This window comes from Oncorhynchus keta, chromosome 17 (genome assembly GCF_023373465.1).
Source record: "Oncorhynchus keta strain PuntledgeMale-10-30-2019 chromosome 17, Oket_V2, whole genome shotgun sequence".
NCBI classification, from domain to species: Eukaryota; Metazoa; Chordata; class Actinopteri; order Salmoniformes; family Salmonidae; genus Oncorhynchus; species Oncorhynchus keta.
This window is the reverse complement of record NC_068437.1, coordinates 12,163,818-12,177,022: the sequence shown is the minus strand read 5'-3', so window position 1 is coordinate 12,177,022 and position 13,205 is coordinate 12,163,818. Positions and strand designations below refer to the sequence as shown.

The 13,205-nt window shown below is 42.3% G+C and overlaps 1 protein-coding gene across 2 annotated transcripts in view; it reads left to right on the top strand.

Annotated features, from left to right (window-relative positions):
* Positions 1–4,665: 4,665 nt before the first annotated feature.
* LOC118396217 (cadherin EGF LAG seven-pass G-type receptor 1-like) overlaps positions 4,666–13,205 on the top strand; it is an 80,314-nt gene continuing 71,774 nt past the window's right edge. For both annotated transcript variants that reach the window (XR_008066264.1, XM_052465494.1), the window contains exon 1: positions 4,666–8,530. Coding sequence is in view for 1 of the 2 variants with exons in the window: in XM_052465494.1 (XP_052321454.1) it covers positions 5,011–8,530 (3,520 nt within the window). In the remaining variant the exon portion in view is untranslated. The remainder of the gene's footprint in view (positions 8,531–13,205) is intronic.

The window sequence follows — 13,205 nt, the reverse complement described above, 5'->3', positions numbered from 1 at the left end:
TACTTCCAGCGTATGCATAGTATATACAGTGGGGCAAAAAAGTATTTAGTCAGCCACCAATTGTGCAAGTTCTCCCACTTAAAAAGATGAGAGAGGCCTGTACTTTTCATCATAGGTACACTTCAACTATGACAAACAAAATTAGAAAAATAATCCAGGAAATCACATTGTAGGATTTTTTATGAATGTATTTGCAAATTATGGTGGAAAATAAGTATTTGGTCACCTACAAACAAGCAAGATATCTGGCTCTCACAGACCTGTAACTTCTTCTTTAAGAGGCTCCTCTGTCCTCCACTCGTTACCTGTGTTAATGGCACCTGTTTGAACTTGTTATCAGTATAAAAGACACCTGTCCACAACCTCAAACAGTCACACTCCAAACTCCACTATGGCCGAGACCAAAGAGCTGTCAAAGGACACCAGAAACAAAATTGTAGACCTGCACCAGGCTGGGAAGACTGAATCTGCAATAGGTAAGCAGCTTGGTTTGAAGAAATCAACTGTGGGAGCAATTATTAGGAAATGGAAGACATACAAGACCACTGATAATCCCCCTCGATCTGGGGCTCCACGCAAGATCTCAACTCGTGGGGTCAAAATGATCACAAGAACGGTGAGCAAAAATTCCAGAACCACACGGGGGGACCTAGTGAATGACCTGCAGAGCGCTGGGACCAAGGTAACAAAGCCTACCATCAGTAACACACTACGCCGCCAGGGACTCAAATCTTGCAGTGCCAGACGTGTCCCCCTGCTTAAGCCAGTACATGTCCAGGCCCGTCTGACGTTTGCTAGAGAGCATTTGGATGATCCAGAAGAAGATTGGGAGAATGTCATATGGTCAGATGAAACCAAAATATAACTTTTTGGTAAAAACTCAACTCGTGGTGTTTGGAGGACAAATGCTGAGTTGCATCCAAAGAACACCATTCCTACTGTGAAGCATGTGGGTGGAAACATCATGCTTTGGGGCTGTTTTTCTGCGAATGGACCAGGATGACTGATCCATGTAAAGGAAAGAATGAATGGGGTCATGTATCGTGAGATTTCGAGTGAAAACCTCTTTCCATCAGCAAGGGCATTGAATATGAAATGTGGCTGGGTCTTTCAGCATGACGATGATCCCAAACACACCGCCCGGGCAACGAAGGAGTGGCTTCGTAAGAAGCATTTCAAGGTCCTGGAGTGGCCTAGCCAGTCTCCAGATCTCAACCCCATAGAAAATCTTTGGAGGTTGTTGAAAGTCCGTGTTGCCCAGCAACAGCCCCAAAACATCACTGCTCTAGAGGAGATCTGCAAATCTGCCAAAAGCGTGTGAAAACCTTGTGAAGACTGCATTTCTACACAATCTAATATGACCCATGGCCCTTCTAGCTATCTCTATTTAAAACAACAAAAAGTAAGCAAAAAGGCCCACAGTCATCAAGCTAGGTAAGAGATTATGAAATATGTTTAAGTGATTGATAAGACTGAACTAGATCCATGATAATACAATGATCAATATTGTGTGGCACCTTTAACTAATAGCCTAACAAATGAACAACTCAAACGTAGGGAATTAGCTTGGGAACCTGACAGATCAATACCGTTACACTGACATACTGACTAAAACACAGTGGCATGCCATCAAAGCCACTACACAACACAACACTAAGCAATACATTACAACAAGAAGATGGCGCAGTGTTCCTTCATGGACAAATTTGATCATCAAACTTTGTCATCAAAGTCTGGCATTCACTGGATTTGTGGTGCCTGCAAAGACAACTGGAAACTCGGAAACAAACGTCAGTGATTTTCAGGTCGTAGCTCTAGAGGTTCCCTGAGTTCCTGACTTACAATTCCGAGTTGGATGACCATTCAAAACGTATTTTGAGCGCGGCAGAAATCATGCTGAATTCACAGCACGGTCTATGTTAATTATTTTAAGCTTGGAAAAGAGACCCTTAAACCCAGAATTGGGACCACACACCCACACCACTGAATAGCAGGCTAGTGATTGCTTTGTAATGCTTGCAGTTAGCCACTGATTCCTTCCAAACCACTTGAATTTGCAATTTCCAACTTGTTGTGTAATGTTTAGGTCCAATGGCCAATGATCACTGATACGTTTTATATATAATTTCTCTTCATTATTTCTCTTCTTTTGACAAGGATTAAAACAGGATTTGCAAGTAGATTGTCGACTTGATTCATAATGATAACTGCTAGCTAAGATTTTGAAAGTATGGTATTGACAGTCCAATCAGAGCTACTGTAGGTATAACGTGATTTGAAGTTATTTTATCTGTGGCCAATGACCTTGAGCCTTCTTGTCATGAGGTCACATGAGATATTCATGTATGTATGAAATATTTTCGACAGGTCTTTGATGGTGCGTCCAAGCAGATCAGAGTGCATGAGTAAAAAAGGCTCTTGCCAAGGCATCGGGTCAGAGGGTCTGGACTTGCTGGGGTACCTCAACCCTCTCCATACTTCAATTCCAAAACACATGGGTAGTCATGGTTGTGGTATATTAACCTTTTACCCTCCTGGGAATTGGCCTATATGGATAGGGCTTAATGTTAATGTTTCTTACCGAAGAAATATGAAATGCATAGGCACAACCATGGTAGCAATTGAAAGGTAACGGTTTGGAGATTATGGGAAATTATTAGACCAAAGGTTAGGACACAACAATAGAAGAAGCAGAAATATTAACGAAATCAAAAAATACTCTGGATACAATCAGTAACATAAGAATATTCCTGGAAAATATGAGGTAAGTGAAACATAAGACAAAAACAATTACAGACAACAAAACATTTGCAAATGTTTCTGGGTACGAGTGTAAAGGGCAACATAACAAAATCCTGTATTGTGACAACTGGAGTCTTTGTCTGCTCTGTAAGTCATCGCCTTATTTAAATAGCAATCTGTGTGTTCCAGGTTCTGAACAAAGGGTCTGAATGAAGATGTTCAACTCAATCATATTGTTTCTTATGTATTACAGATGGCAGAACTCGAGGTTTACGACCTTGTGGTGGAGACAGGAACTTGATGAGTCAGCATTGTGGCATCTTCTTCGATACCTTGCTCCGTCTCTGGCAGAGCATGCGTGACGAAGATTACATACGACAGGTATGTCTTTGGGAGTCCATCTCATTGTTAATGCGTAATTTTGCTATTGGAATCAAACAATTGATCAATAAAAACAATGCACTTTATTACTTGGTATTTTCCAGAACAGTAGCTCTCCAACGCCACCTTGGCGTTGATGCCCTCACTGACGAAGACATTGAGGTAATTTTCTCGTCTTAATTAATTGATTTTCTTGATGAGGCTCTCAACTACAATTTGCTTACAATTCAAATAACTAAAAGTACCCTACCACTCAGGGGCTCAACTTTCACTGGGGACATTTCCCCCCACATTCAGGAATTGAAGAACAGCTCAAATAAGGAAAGAGAAACGACAGTCCATCATTGCTTTAAGACATGGGTAGGCCATCAATGTAAATAAGAATTTGTTCTTAGCTGACTTGCCTAGTTAAATAAAGGTTTAATTTTTAAAAAATAGGTCAGTCAATTCGGGAAATTTCAAGAACTTTGAAAGTTTCTTCAAGTGCAGTCACAAAAAACGCTCCATTGAGCGTTATGATGAAACTGGCTCTCATGAGGACCGCCAACTCTAATGAGGATAAGCTCATTAGAGTTACCAGCCTCAGAAATTGCTGCCCAAATAAATGCTTCACAGAGTAACAGGCGCATCTGAACATCAACTGTTTAGAAGAGACTGCGTAAATCAGGCCTTCATGGTCAAATTGCTGCAAAAAAAACACTACTAAAGGACACCAATAATAAGAAGAGACTTGCTTGGGCCAAGAAACACGAGTAATGGACATCAGACCAGTGGAAATGTGTCCTTTGGTCTGATGAGTCCAAATTTGAGATTTTTGGTTCCAACCGCTGTGTCTTTGTGAGATGCAGTGGGTGGACTGATTATCTCCGCATTCAACACACACTTAACCAGCATGGCTACCACAGCATTCTGCAGCGATACGCCATCCCATCTAGTTTAGGCTTAGTGGGACTATCATTTGTTTTTCAACAGGATAATGACCCAACACACCTCCAAGCTGTGTAAGGGCTATTCGACCAAGAAGGAGAGTGATGGAGTGCTGCATCAGATGACCTGGCCTCCACAATCACCCGACCCCAACCCAATTGAGATGGTTTGGGATGAGCTGGACCGCAGATTGAAGTAAAGCATGAATTAATATGATAATATAATTTTCTCATGCTCTCATAATAAGGTATTATACACTTGTACATCTTACCAAATACTTGGTATAAGTTTATTGAAAATGTTAATTCATGTGCTCTGTCAAATGTGAGATATATTAAAGTATCCTTGTGTATTTGGTAGAGCATCTGATGGTAAATACGTGTGATCTATCTACTAGTCTGCACCAAGAATTATCAAATGTATCAAGTTATATCAAATGATAATGTCTAAAGTTAGATCGTTTGGAGTGGATAGATACTTAGGCCACAGGATTTTAGATATTTCCTATAGTAAAGTTTGTCCACTAGGTGTCAGCATGTAATGAAGTTGAAATTTTCTGAGGATTTTGTGGGGATTTTGATACAATGAGGACAAGCTTTAAATGTTAATGTAATTGTCAAACCTAAGTCTGAGTCGCCCCAAAAACAATAGACTTGCGCAAATAAGGGGTTTTTGGAGATTTTTTGCAGAATCACTTCATGGTACATTGTGGTCAGCTGCTGAGATTTTGGGAATCTGCCTTTGACTGACAAACAATCCCCTGGGAGAAGGGTTGCTATCTGAGGAAGGGCAGTGAAAGAGCGAGACCACTTTGAACTATTTCATGTGCACGCTGTACTGCACTCCGCAACATTTGAACTAGTCATGGAATGGGACAGGACAGCGAGCACCCGGGAAAAACTTCAGTGGACTTTATAGGTGTTCTTGACCGATTTGTTTTTATGCCATGCGTTTTAAACCATGGAATTACACATTATTTGGCTATGGATATGTTTTCTATCACACATTCCAGTGTTTGCATTTTTTGATGTACACGTTTCTGATCATTTTCAGCCTGGAGTAGTGCTCGGAAATGTCTCTCTTGGACGGGGTTGGATCTATCAAATAGACAGGACTTTAACTCCTAAATACGTGAGGCACATTTTCAATATTGAAAGACAACATGGAATTGTATATTTCTCAGGAAAAGTGAATTGTGCGAAGTTGCCGAAGAACCCAGCGCCGCTTTACATTCAGATCCAATCAATTACCTCGGAAAACTTTATTTTAATTAACTTCAATACTTTTGTGCATGGGCAAAATTGTTTAATTAAATATAGGAGTAAGAGCGCCGAAGGTAAGCCCGAGATTTACATGAACGTTCTCGCAAAAGTGGCGACTTCGCCATGCGTCTCTACCAGTATTTTGCTTTTGAACATTTATGAACATTTACCACTATTTACTCGACAACCTCACTCGTATCGTTTATCATGTACGGGAGGGAACTGGAAAGCCGTGTTTGATAACGGGAGTTTTTCTCCAAACTGTTTGCAATACAATGAGCGGAACGAGTTGGATTTACTCTGCAGGGTGCAAAATCTATGGAATTACACCACTGTCCGTGTAAAATTGCGATTTAATTCTCTACGTAGTCATGCCATGTTTACAGACAGGGATTTGGGGAGACTGGATTCATTGACCAAACGCAAAAAGAGAAATGTGAATACCGCTCCCCAGTTTCAACTGCCCAACTATCAGGTGTCTGTCCCGGAGAACGAACCCGCGGGAACTCGCGTAATTACGCTCAAAGCACTGGATACCGACAATGGAGATGCTGGTGAGGTTGAATATGATATGGAAGCGCTGTTCGATAGCAGATCCAATAATTATTTCCAAATCAACTTGCAGACCGGCAGCATCACAACTTTACAGCCTTTAGACAGGGAGGTCAAGGATACACATGTATTCAAAGTTATTGCTACAGACAATGGCATCCCTAAAAGGTCGGCCACTGCTTACCTCACCGTCACTATTAGTGACACTAATGATCATGGGCCTGTGTTTGAGCAGACAGAGTACAGGGTCAGCATTAGGGAGAACGTCGAGGTAGGCTTTGAAGTGTTGACTATAAGGGCCACAGATGGGGATGCCCCATCAAATGCCAACATGATCTATAAGATTGTGAATGAGGAAGAAGATAATGCTGGTTTTGAAATCGACCCTAGAAATGGATTAGTCAAGATTAGGGTTCGGCCTGACAGAGAAACTTTGACCCAGTATCTGCTGATAGTGGAGGCCAATGACCAGGGTAAAGACCCAGGTCCCCGCAGTGCCACGGCTACAGTGTATATCTCTGTGGAGGATGAGAACGATAACTACCCCCAGTTCAGTGAGAAAAGGTATGTAGTCCAGGTGCTTGAGAGCATGGCAGTGAACACCAAAGTGGCCCAGGTGAAGGCTACAGACAAAGACGAGGGCAACAATGCAAAAGTCCACTACAGCATCGTCAGTGGCAACGTGAAGGGCCAGTTCTACATCCATTCCCCTACAGGTGACATTGAAATAATCAACCCTCTAGATTATGAGATCATCAGGGAATACAATCTGAGAATAAAGGCACAGGATGGGGGAAGGCCACCTCTGATTAATGGCACAGGGATAGTTGTAGTGCAAGTTGTGGATGTCAATGATAACGCCCCTATGTTTGTTAGCACACCCTTTCAAGCCACAGTATTGGAAAATGTGGCTATTGGTTATTCTGTGATCCATATTCAGGCTATTGATGCAGACTCCGGTGACAACTCTCATTTGGAGTACAGACTAACAGACATGGCTCCAGGCTTTCCCTTCATCATCAACAACAACACAGGGTGGATTACAGTCAGTGTAGAGCTGGACAGGGAGACCACTGACTTTTACACTTTTGGCGTAGAAGCAGTGGATCATGGGGTTCCTGCCATGTCTTCCTCGGCCAGTGTCAGTGTGACGGTGCTTGACGTGAATGACAATGTCCCCACTTTCACTCAGAGAATGTATAGCCTTAAAATTAATGAGGATGCTGTGGTGGGTACCAGTGTACTAGCACTCTCTGCCATAGATCGGGACGCCAACAGTGTGGTAACATACCAGATCTCCAGCGGCAATACGCGGAACAGGTTCGCCATCACCAGTCAGACTGCTGGGGGAGTTATCACCCTGGCACTGCTGCTGGACTACAAACAGGAGCGCCAGTATGTCCTGACGGTGACCGCCTCAGATGGCACACGCTACGACACAGCGCAGGTCTTTATCAACGTCACCGATGCCAACACCCACCGGCCCGTGTTCCAGAGTGCCAACTACCAGGTGATGATCAGCGAGGACCAACCGGTGGGCTCCACCGTGGTAGTAATCAGTGCCACAGATGAGGACACAGGAGAGAACGCCCGCATCAGCTACGTCATGGAGGATAACGTGCCACAATTCAAGATCAACCCTGACACAGGTGGCATAACCACGCAGATAGAAATCGACTATGAGGATCAGGCCTCCTACACGCTGGCTATCATTGCCTGCGACAACGGCATCCCTCAGAAATCTGACACCACATATGTGGAGATCATCATCCTGGATGCTAACGATAATGTGCCACACTTCCTCAGGGACATATACCAGGGGACCGTGTTTGAGGACGCAGCTGTGTACACCAGCGTCCTCCAGATTTCTGCCTCTGACAGGGACTCCGGGTCTAATGGGAGGCTAAGTTACACCTTTCAGGGTGGGGATGATGGAGAGGGGGACTTCATCATTGAGCCGTACTCTGGCATCATTAGAACAGCCAGGAAACTGGACAGGGAGAATGTGCCTGTGTACAACCTGAAGGCCTTTGCTGTGGATAAGGGGGTTCCGCCTCTTAAGGCAGCCGTGGACGTCCATGTGTCCATCCTGGACATCAACGACAATGCTCCTGTGTTTGAAAAGGACGAACTGTACGTCTGTGTGGTGGAGAACAGTCCTGTGGGTTCTGTCGTAGCCCGCATCACCGCTACAGATCCCGACGAGGGAACAAACGCGCAGATCCTGTTCCAAATAGTGGAAGGAAACGTCCCAGAGGTCTTCCAATTAGACATCTTCAATGGGGATCTTATCGCCCTTACTGATTTAGACTACGAGTCGAAGATGGAGTACACAATCGTCGTCCAGGCAACCTCTGCACCCTTAGTCAGCCGCGCCATCGTGCACATCCGCCTACTGGATGTCAATGACAATTCCCCTGTCCTACGTGACTTTGAGATCATCTTCAACAACTACATCACCAACAGGTCCAACAGCTTTCCGGCTGGGGTGATCGGGAAGGTTCCAGCCCAGGACCCAGATGTGTCAGATAAACTCCACTACAGTTTTGTGGAAGGTAATGAGCTGAGTCTACTCATCCTGAGCCAGGACACAGGGGACTTAAGGCTGAGCAGAGACCTGGACAACAACCGGCCCCTTGAGGCCACCATGAAGATATCAGTCACAGGTAATGAAACTGTTAATTTGAATGCAATAGCCTTTCATATGCACCTCCATATGCATGGCAGATATTTTTATATTTAGTTTGTCCTTTCCACCTCCTCTCTTCATTCTTCTATGCGTTTGATGTGGTTGCTGTTGTCTTGCAATGAGACCTCTACTAATTGTGCTAGTTGTAAATCAGTTTTATTGCTGGTACTTGCCTCTGCTTAGAAAAGGGAGTCTGTTGCATGTTTATTACGGTAAGACTGGTGTTTGCGCCTAAATCACCACATTGCCCATTACTGGCTGGCTGTCTACTAAAAGATCCACAAAATGTTATCCGACAGCAATGTTGCCATGACAACTCGCCCCTTTGTTCCCATTGGTGTGATTTGCACCCCTACTCTTTGTAACCCCTCTGTCCAAAAAAAGGAGTCACGGCAGCATACTCAAGATGAGACCAGGCTTAGCTGGATTCTGTCTGTCTTCTTGTTCAACTTTTAACCATATGGCTTGACTTGAGGTTTTCACCATCAGTGCTCTGTGCTGTGCTTGTAGCAGAAATACAACGGCATTGCATGAAGTTGTCCAAAGACCATCCTCAGGCGCTGTGCTCTTTGATCTCATGCTATTTCATATCTTGTGACAGTAGGTACCATGTTATTGTTTGCGTGGCTTCTAGAGAAATAGTTTTCCTGAAGCAGTTGACACTAGTTTTTGTTATTCATACGTTAATTTATTGTTCATTTTGGCAACTTGTTTATTGTTTTCCCAGAGAGCCCCATGCTATTTATTACTTGAGCGTGTTGTATTGGTACATTTGCAATCTGAAGAACTAAGATGGGACTCTTTCAAAGTTGAGGCACTTGTTACCAGTAGCAGTGCATGTGTAACATCACTGGGGAAGCCAAGCCTATGTGTTTGCTCTTTAACCTGTTAATTCATATGCCTTGCAACCTTTTATATACAGTATAGGCCTAAAGGCCGAGTTACCACCAGTCGCAAAGTAAACAGGAGCTGTCTCCACTATTCCAGCCCCATTTCAACATTTTAAATTCATCAAATCACCTCTGCTTGGTCTAATACAGTAACAACTAAAAGATACCAACAACTATTTAGTCATATCAACACAAGCTAAATATGATGTGGCTGTCCGTGGTTCTGATTTCTGTGTGTGTGTGTGTGTGTGTGTGTGTGTGTGTGTGTGTGTGTGTGTGTGTGTGTGTGTGTGTGTGTGTGTGTGTGTGGTGTGTGTGTGTGTGTGTGTGTGTGTGCGCGCGTTTATGCAAGAAGAAAAACATGTTGATTCACTCTACTTGTAGAGAAACGGCAATGACATCCTCCTCTCTTTCATGTTGACGAAATGGTCTATCACTCTATCATATAATACACGCTTTTATTTTTTGTTGTCCTAGGCTACCTGGATAAAATTCTTACTCGCTAGCCAAACTTCCATTCATGGGCAACGTTAGCTAATTAACATTAGCCTTCTACATCTGGCTACATATTGAACTTCCATCCTCTCAGTCCAGGGGCACAATAATGTATTGATTAATGGTTGGATTAGAATCGTCATTATAGTATTTGGCCAGTACGGAGAATTAAGTAAAACCACAAGTCCAAATCCCTATCTCCATCCATGGCTAATTTAGGAAAGGGCCCATTTTAGCTAGATGGCTAACCACTAGAGGACAACAGCACAACAAGATGCAACAATTTCAGTTTTTCTGTCAATTACATATGCTCTCAATGGGATTTGATAGGAGTGATGCCAAATCCAAGCTTGCTTCCCTCGACACTTTTCTTTCATGAGCCAGGACCATTCACAGTTGAGCTCTCTCAGTTTAGGTCAACGCTGATTGGAATTTTTTTATACTTTTCTTTTCAAGGGAGGCCAGATGCTCGCCGTCTTCCCTCGCCTTTAATGCTACTGGCGGTAACAATGTCATACTCGTTTGGACCATACAGCATCAGATAGATGGCCTACACGTAGAGAGACATAGGGGCGGTGTTTGGCTCATTCTGAGGCTTTCTCCTGTGAGATACATTCAGCTTCTTGTGAATTGAAGGAAAATTCTGAAACACAGAGAGACGGAAGGTAAATAATTGTATGTTTTCATATATATATATTTTTTTAAATGTTTGGTGTAGCCTGGCTTCCCTTGGCTTCCATGAATATGTAACGGATGTGAAAAGCTAGCTTAGTTAGCGGTGGTGCGCGCTAAATAGTGGTTCAATCGGTGACGTCACTTGCTCTGACACCTTGAAGTAGTGGTTCCCCTTGCTCTGCAAGGGCCGCGGCTTTTGACGATGCTTCGTGGGTGACGTTGTTGATGTGTGCAGAGTGTCCCTGGTTCGCGCCCGGGTATGGGCGAGGGGACGGTCTAAAGTTGTACTGTTACAAATACACATGACTGCTTGTACCACAATTCTGTTTTAAAAAGCAAACCTAAAAGTTAATTCAACTATTTTATGATAAAGACAGGCGTTGAAGCACATTAGAGTGACTACCCCTAAAAACCATTGAATGGGGTTCTGCTGTTTCATCGCCCCCAACGCGTTTAAAGGATCACAGACGTTTTAGACTGAAAATCCCTATACGGACTGACCATGCAATGCATGATTCCAGCAGGATGCACAGCCAACTGGTTTGCATGCCCTGCCGAAGGACTAGGTGGTTGGAGTTCGTTGGTGAGTATACCGGTAGCTAGGTCATAGACTGCTGGTTATGTATCAGGTTATTTATATTTTGATCATCGTTATCGCTAGCATAGTAGATGCTAGTTACCCTAAGTAGCTAGTTGGCTGGCTAACATTAGCCTACCTCAATACAACTTAGTCTAAGAAACACGAGAACATTTCAGAAGTACGCAAATCATTTATAGGAAAAACTTTTTTTAATTGGGATGTCGCCAGATTAACTGTAGATGCAGTATAACTTTAGCCAGGTAACTAAGATTGAAGGGACCACCATATTTTAGTTAGCTAACGTTAGCATTGCTAGCTATTTTTTACTCACATTGCTAGTAACAGTAATTGCTAGATCTCTTAAGTCAATTGACAACATCATAATATGTGACTCGTTTCAGGAAACCAGGTGTAAACGTCACAATTTCACAGGAGAGCCAATTGAATTTAAACATTGTTTTTTTTAGCAAAATGCGCTTTATGGCAGAAATGAACTTTCATATTCCTTAATAACAAACTTGTATGCCATCTGTAAATATGAATCAAATTGTTCAATTATGAGCCTAATTGGTTTAACCACAGAAAAAGAAAGGATCCTTACCTCTAGCCATGATTGGCTGAGATAATGGATGGGCTGGACATGCCGAGCGATGAGTTCTGATTTTTCTGCCATGTAGCACGCTTCTGTCTATAACATGGGCTGGTCAGTATGTGTAGGTATTCCTTTATAACGCTGCTTTTTTGAAAGATATTACGTAGTAGAACTGCAAAAGTGTTGCTCTCCACTTTCTGGAGGGCCAAGTTTTGAAATCAGTGGAATGCCCGGTGGAATTAGAGTACGATAGCTAAGGAGATGGAGAAAATGCTGGCGTTTGATGGCAAATATGCAAAGGGATCGAAAAGAGAACACACAGAAGGCTGTTGTATAAAACACCTATCTCCGGATTACATCTTCAAACTAAGGGCAACCATGGGATCCGTGACAGAGAGGGAGAAGCGTCCATCCATGTATACGGGTAAGATAATCTAGCTTGCTACCTTTTCAGATATTCTAAGTTTCTAATTTAGTCAGAAAGTAGTTTTCATTTCACGTTAAAGCATATTTTTAGCTAGCTAGCTAAAATTAGCTGGCTGACTCATCAACTAACGTTACGTTTATGATCTGAATAGTAATATAATTCATATTTGAGCCATTTGCATTACTTGTTATAGCCTAATGTTAACTAGATAGCTAACATGTAACTTGGTTGGTTAGCTACCTGCAGATTCATGCGGGGTAGTAACGTTATGAGTTCGGATAATTGTTGAGCTAGCTAGCTATGTGTCTAAACAAAAGACTCCACTATGCAAGTAAACTTTTCACTACACCTTCTGTATCCTGTGCTTTTGACAAATAAACTTTGATTTCATTTGATATAGTGTGTGTTTACCAGAGACGATAATGTGAAGAACATGCACTAAAGTCAAATTAAGATATAATGTTAGGCCAACGAGAGAGAGTCCAAGTTCTAAAATTCTCCGGTAGAATGCCCTGCTTTTATTTCATCACACTCACAACCGTGAGCTATTTTCTGTAATTGGCTCACCATTTTCTTTTTAATAATGATCTAGTTGTGAGTTTATTTTCCAAGTAATAATTAAGACAAATGAGGTAAAGTTAATTTTTTGTCAGATATATTATGATATTACTTAACTTAACATTAGCTTGCTAACAAGCTAGAAACTAATCAAAATATTGTTTAGAAAGTTGCTTTTAGTTGCCTGGTTTACTAGATTTACATATAATTTCATATTTAAACAGGTGGTTTGATTGGTGTTAAAATACACTAGTTATGCTATTTTGGACTACCAGGCTGCTGATGTCATGCAGCCTGTCATTTTTGTGTTTAAACTTTTTCATATATCAGACGACAATAGAATGTTCATGATAACACTGCAACAACTGTCGATAGACATAGTATAAACCACCTTTTAGTCTTGAAATCGCCTCATGTGAATATTTAAAGAGATGG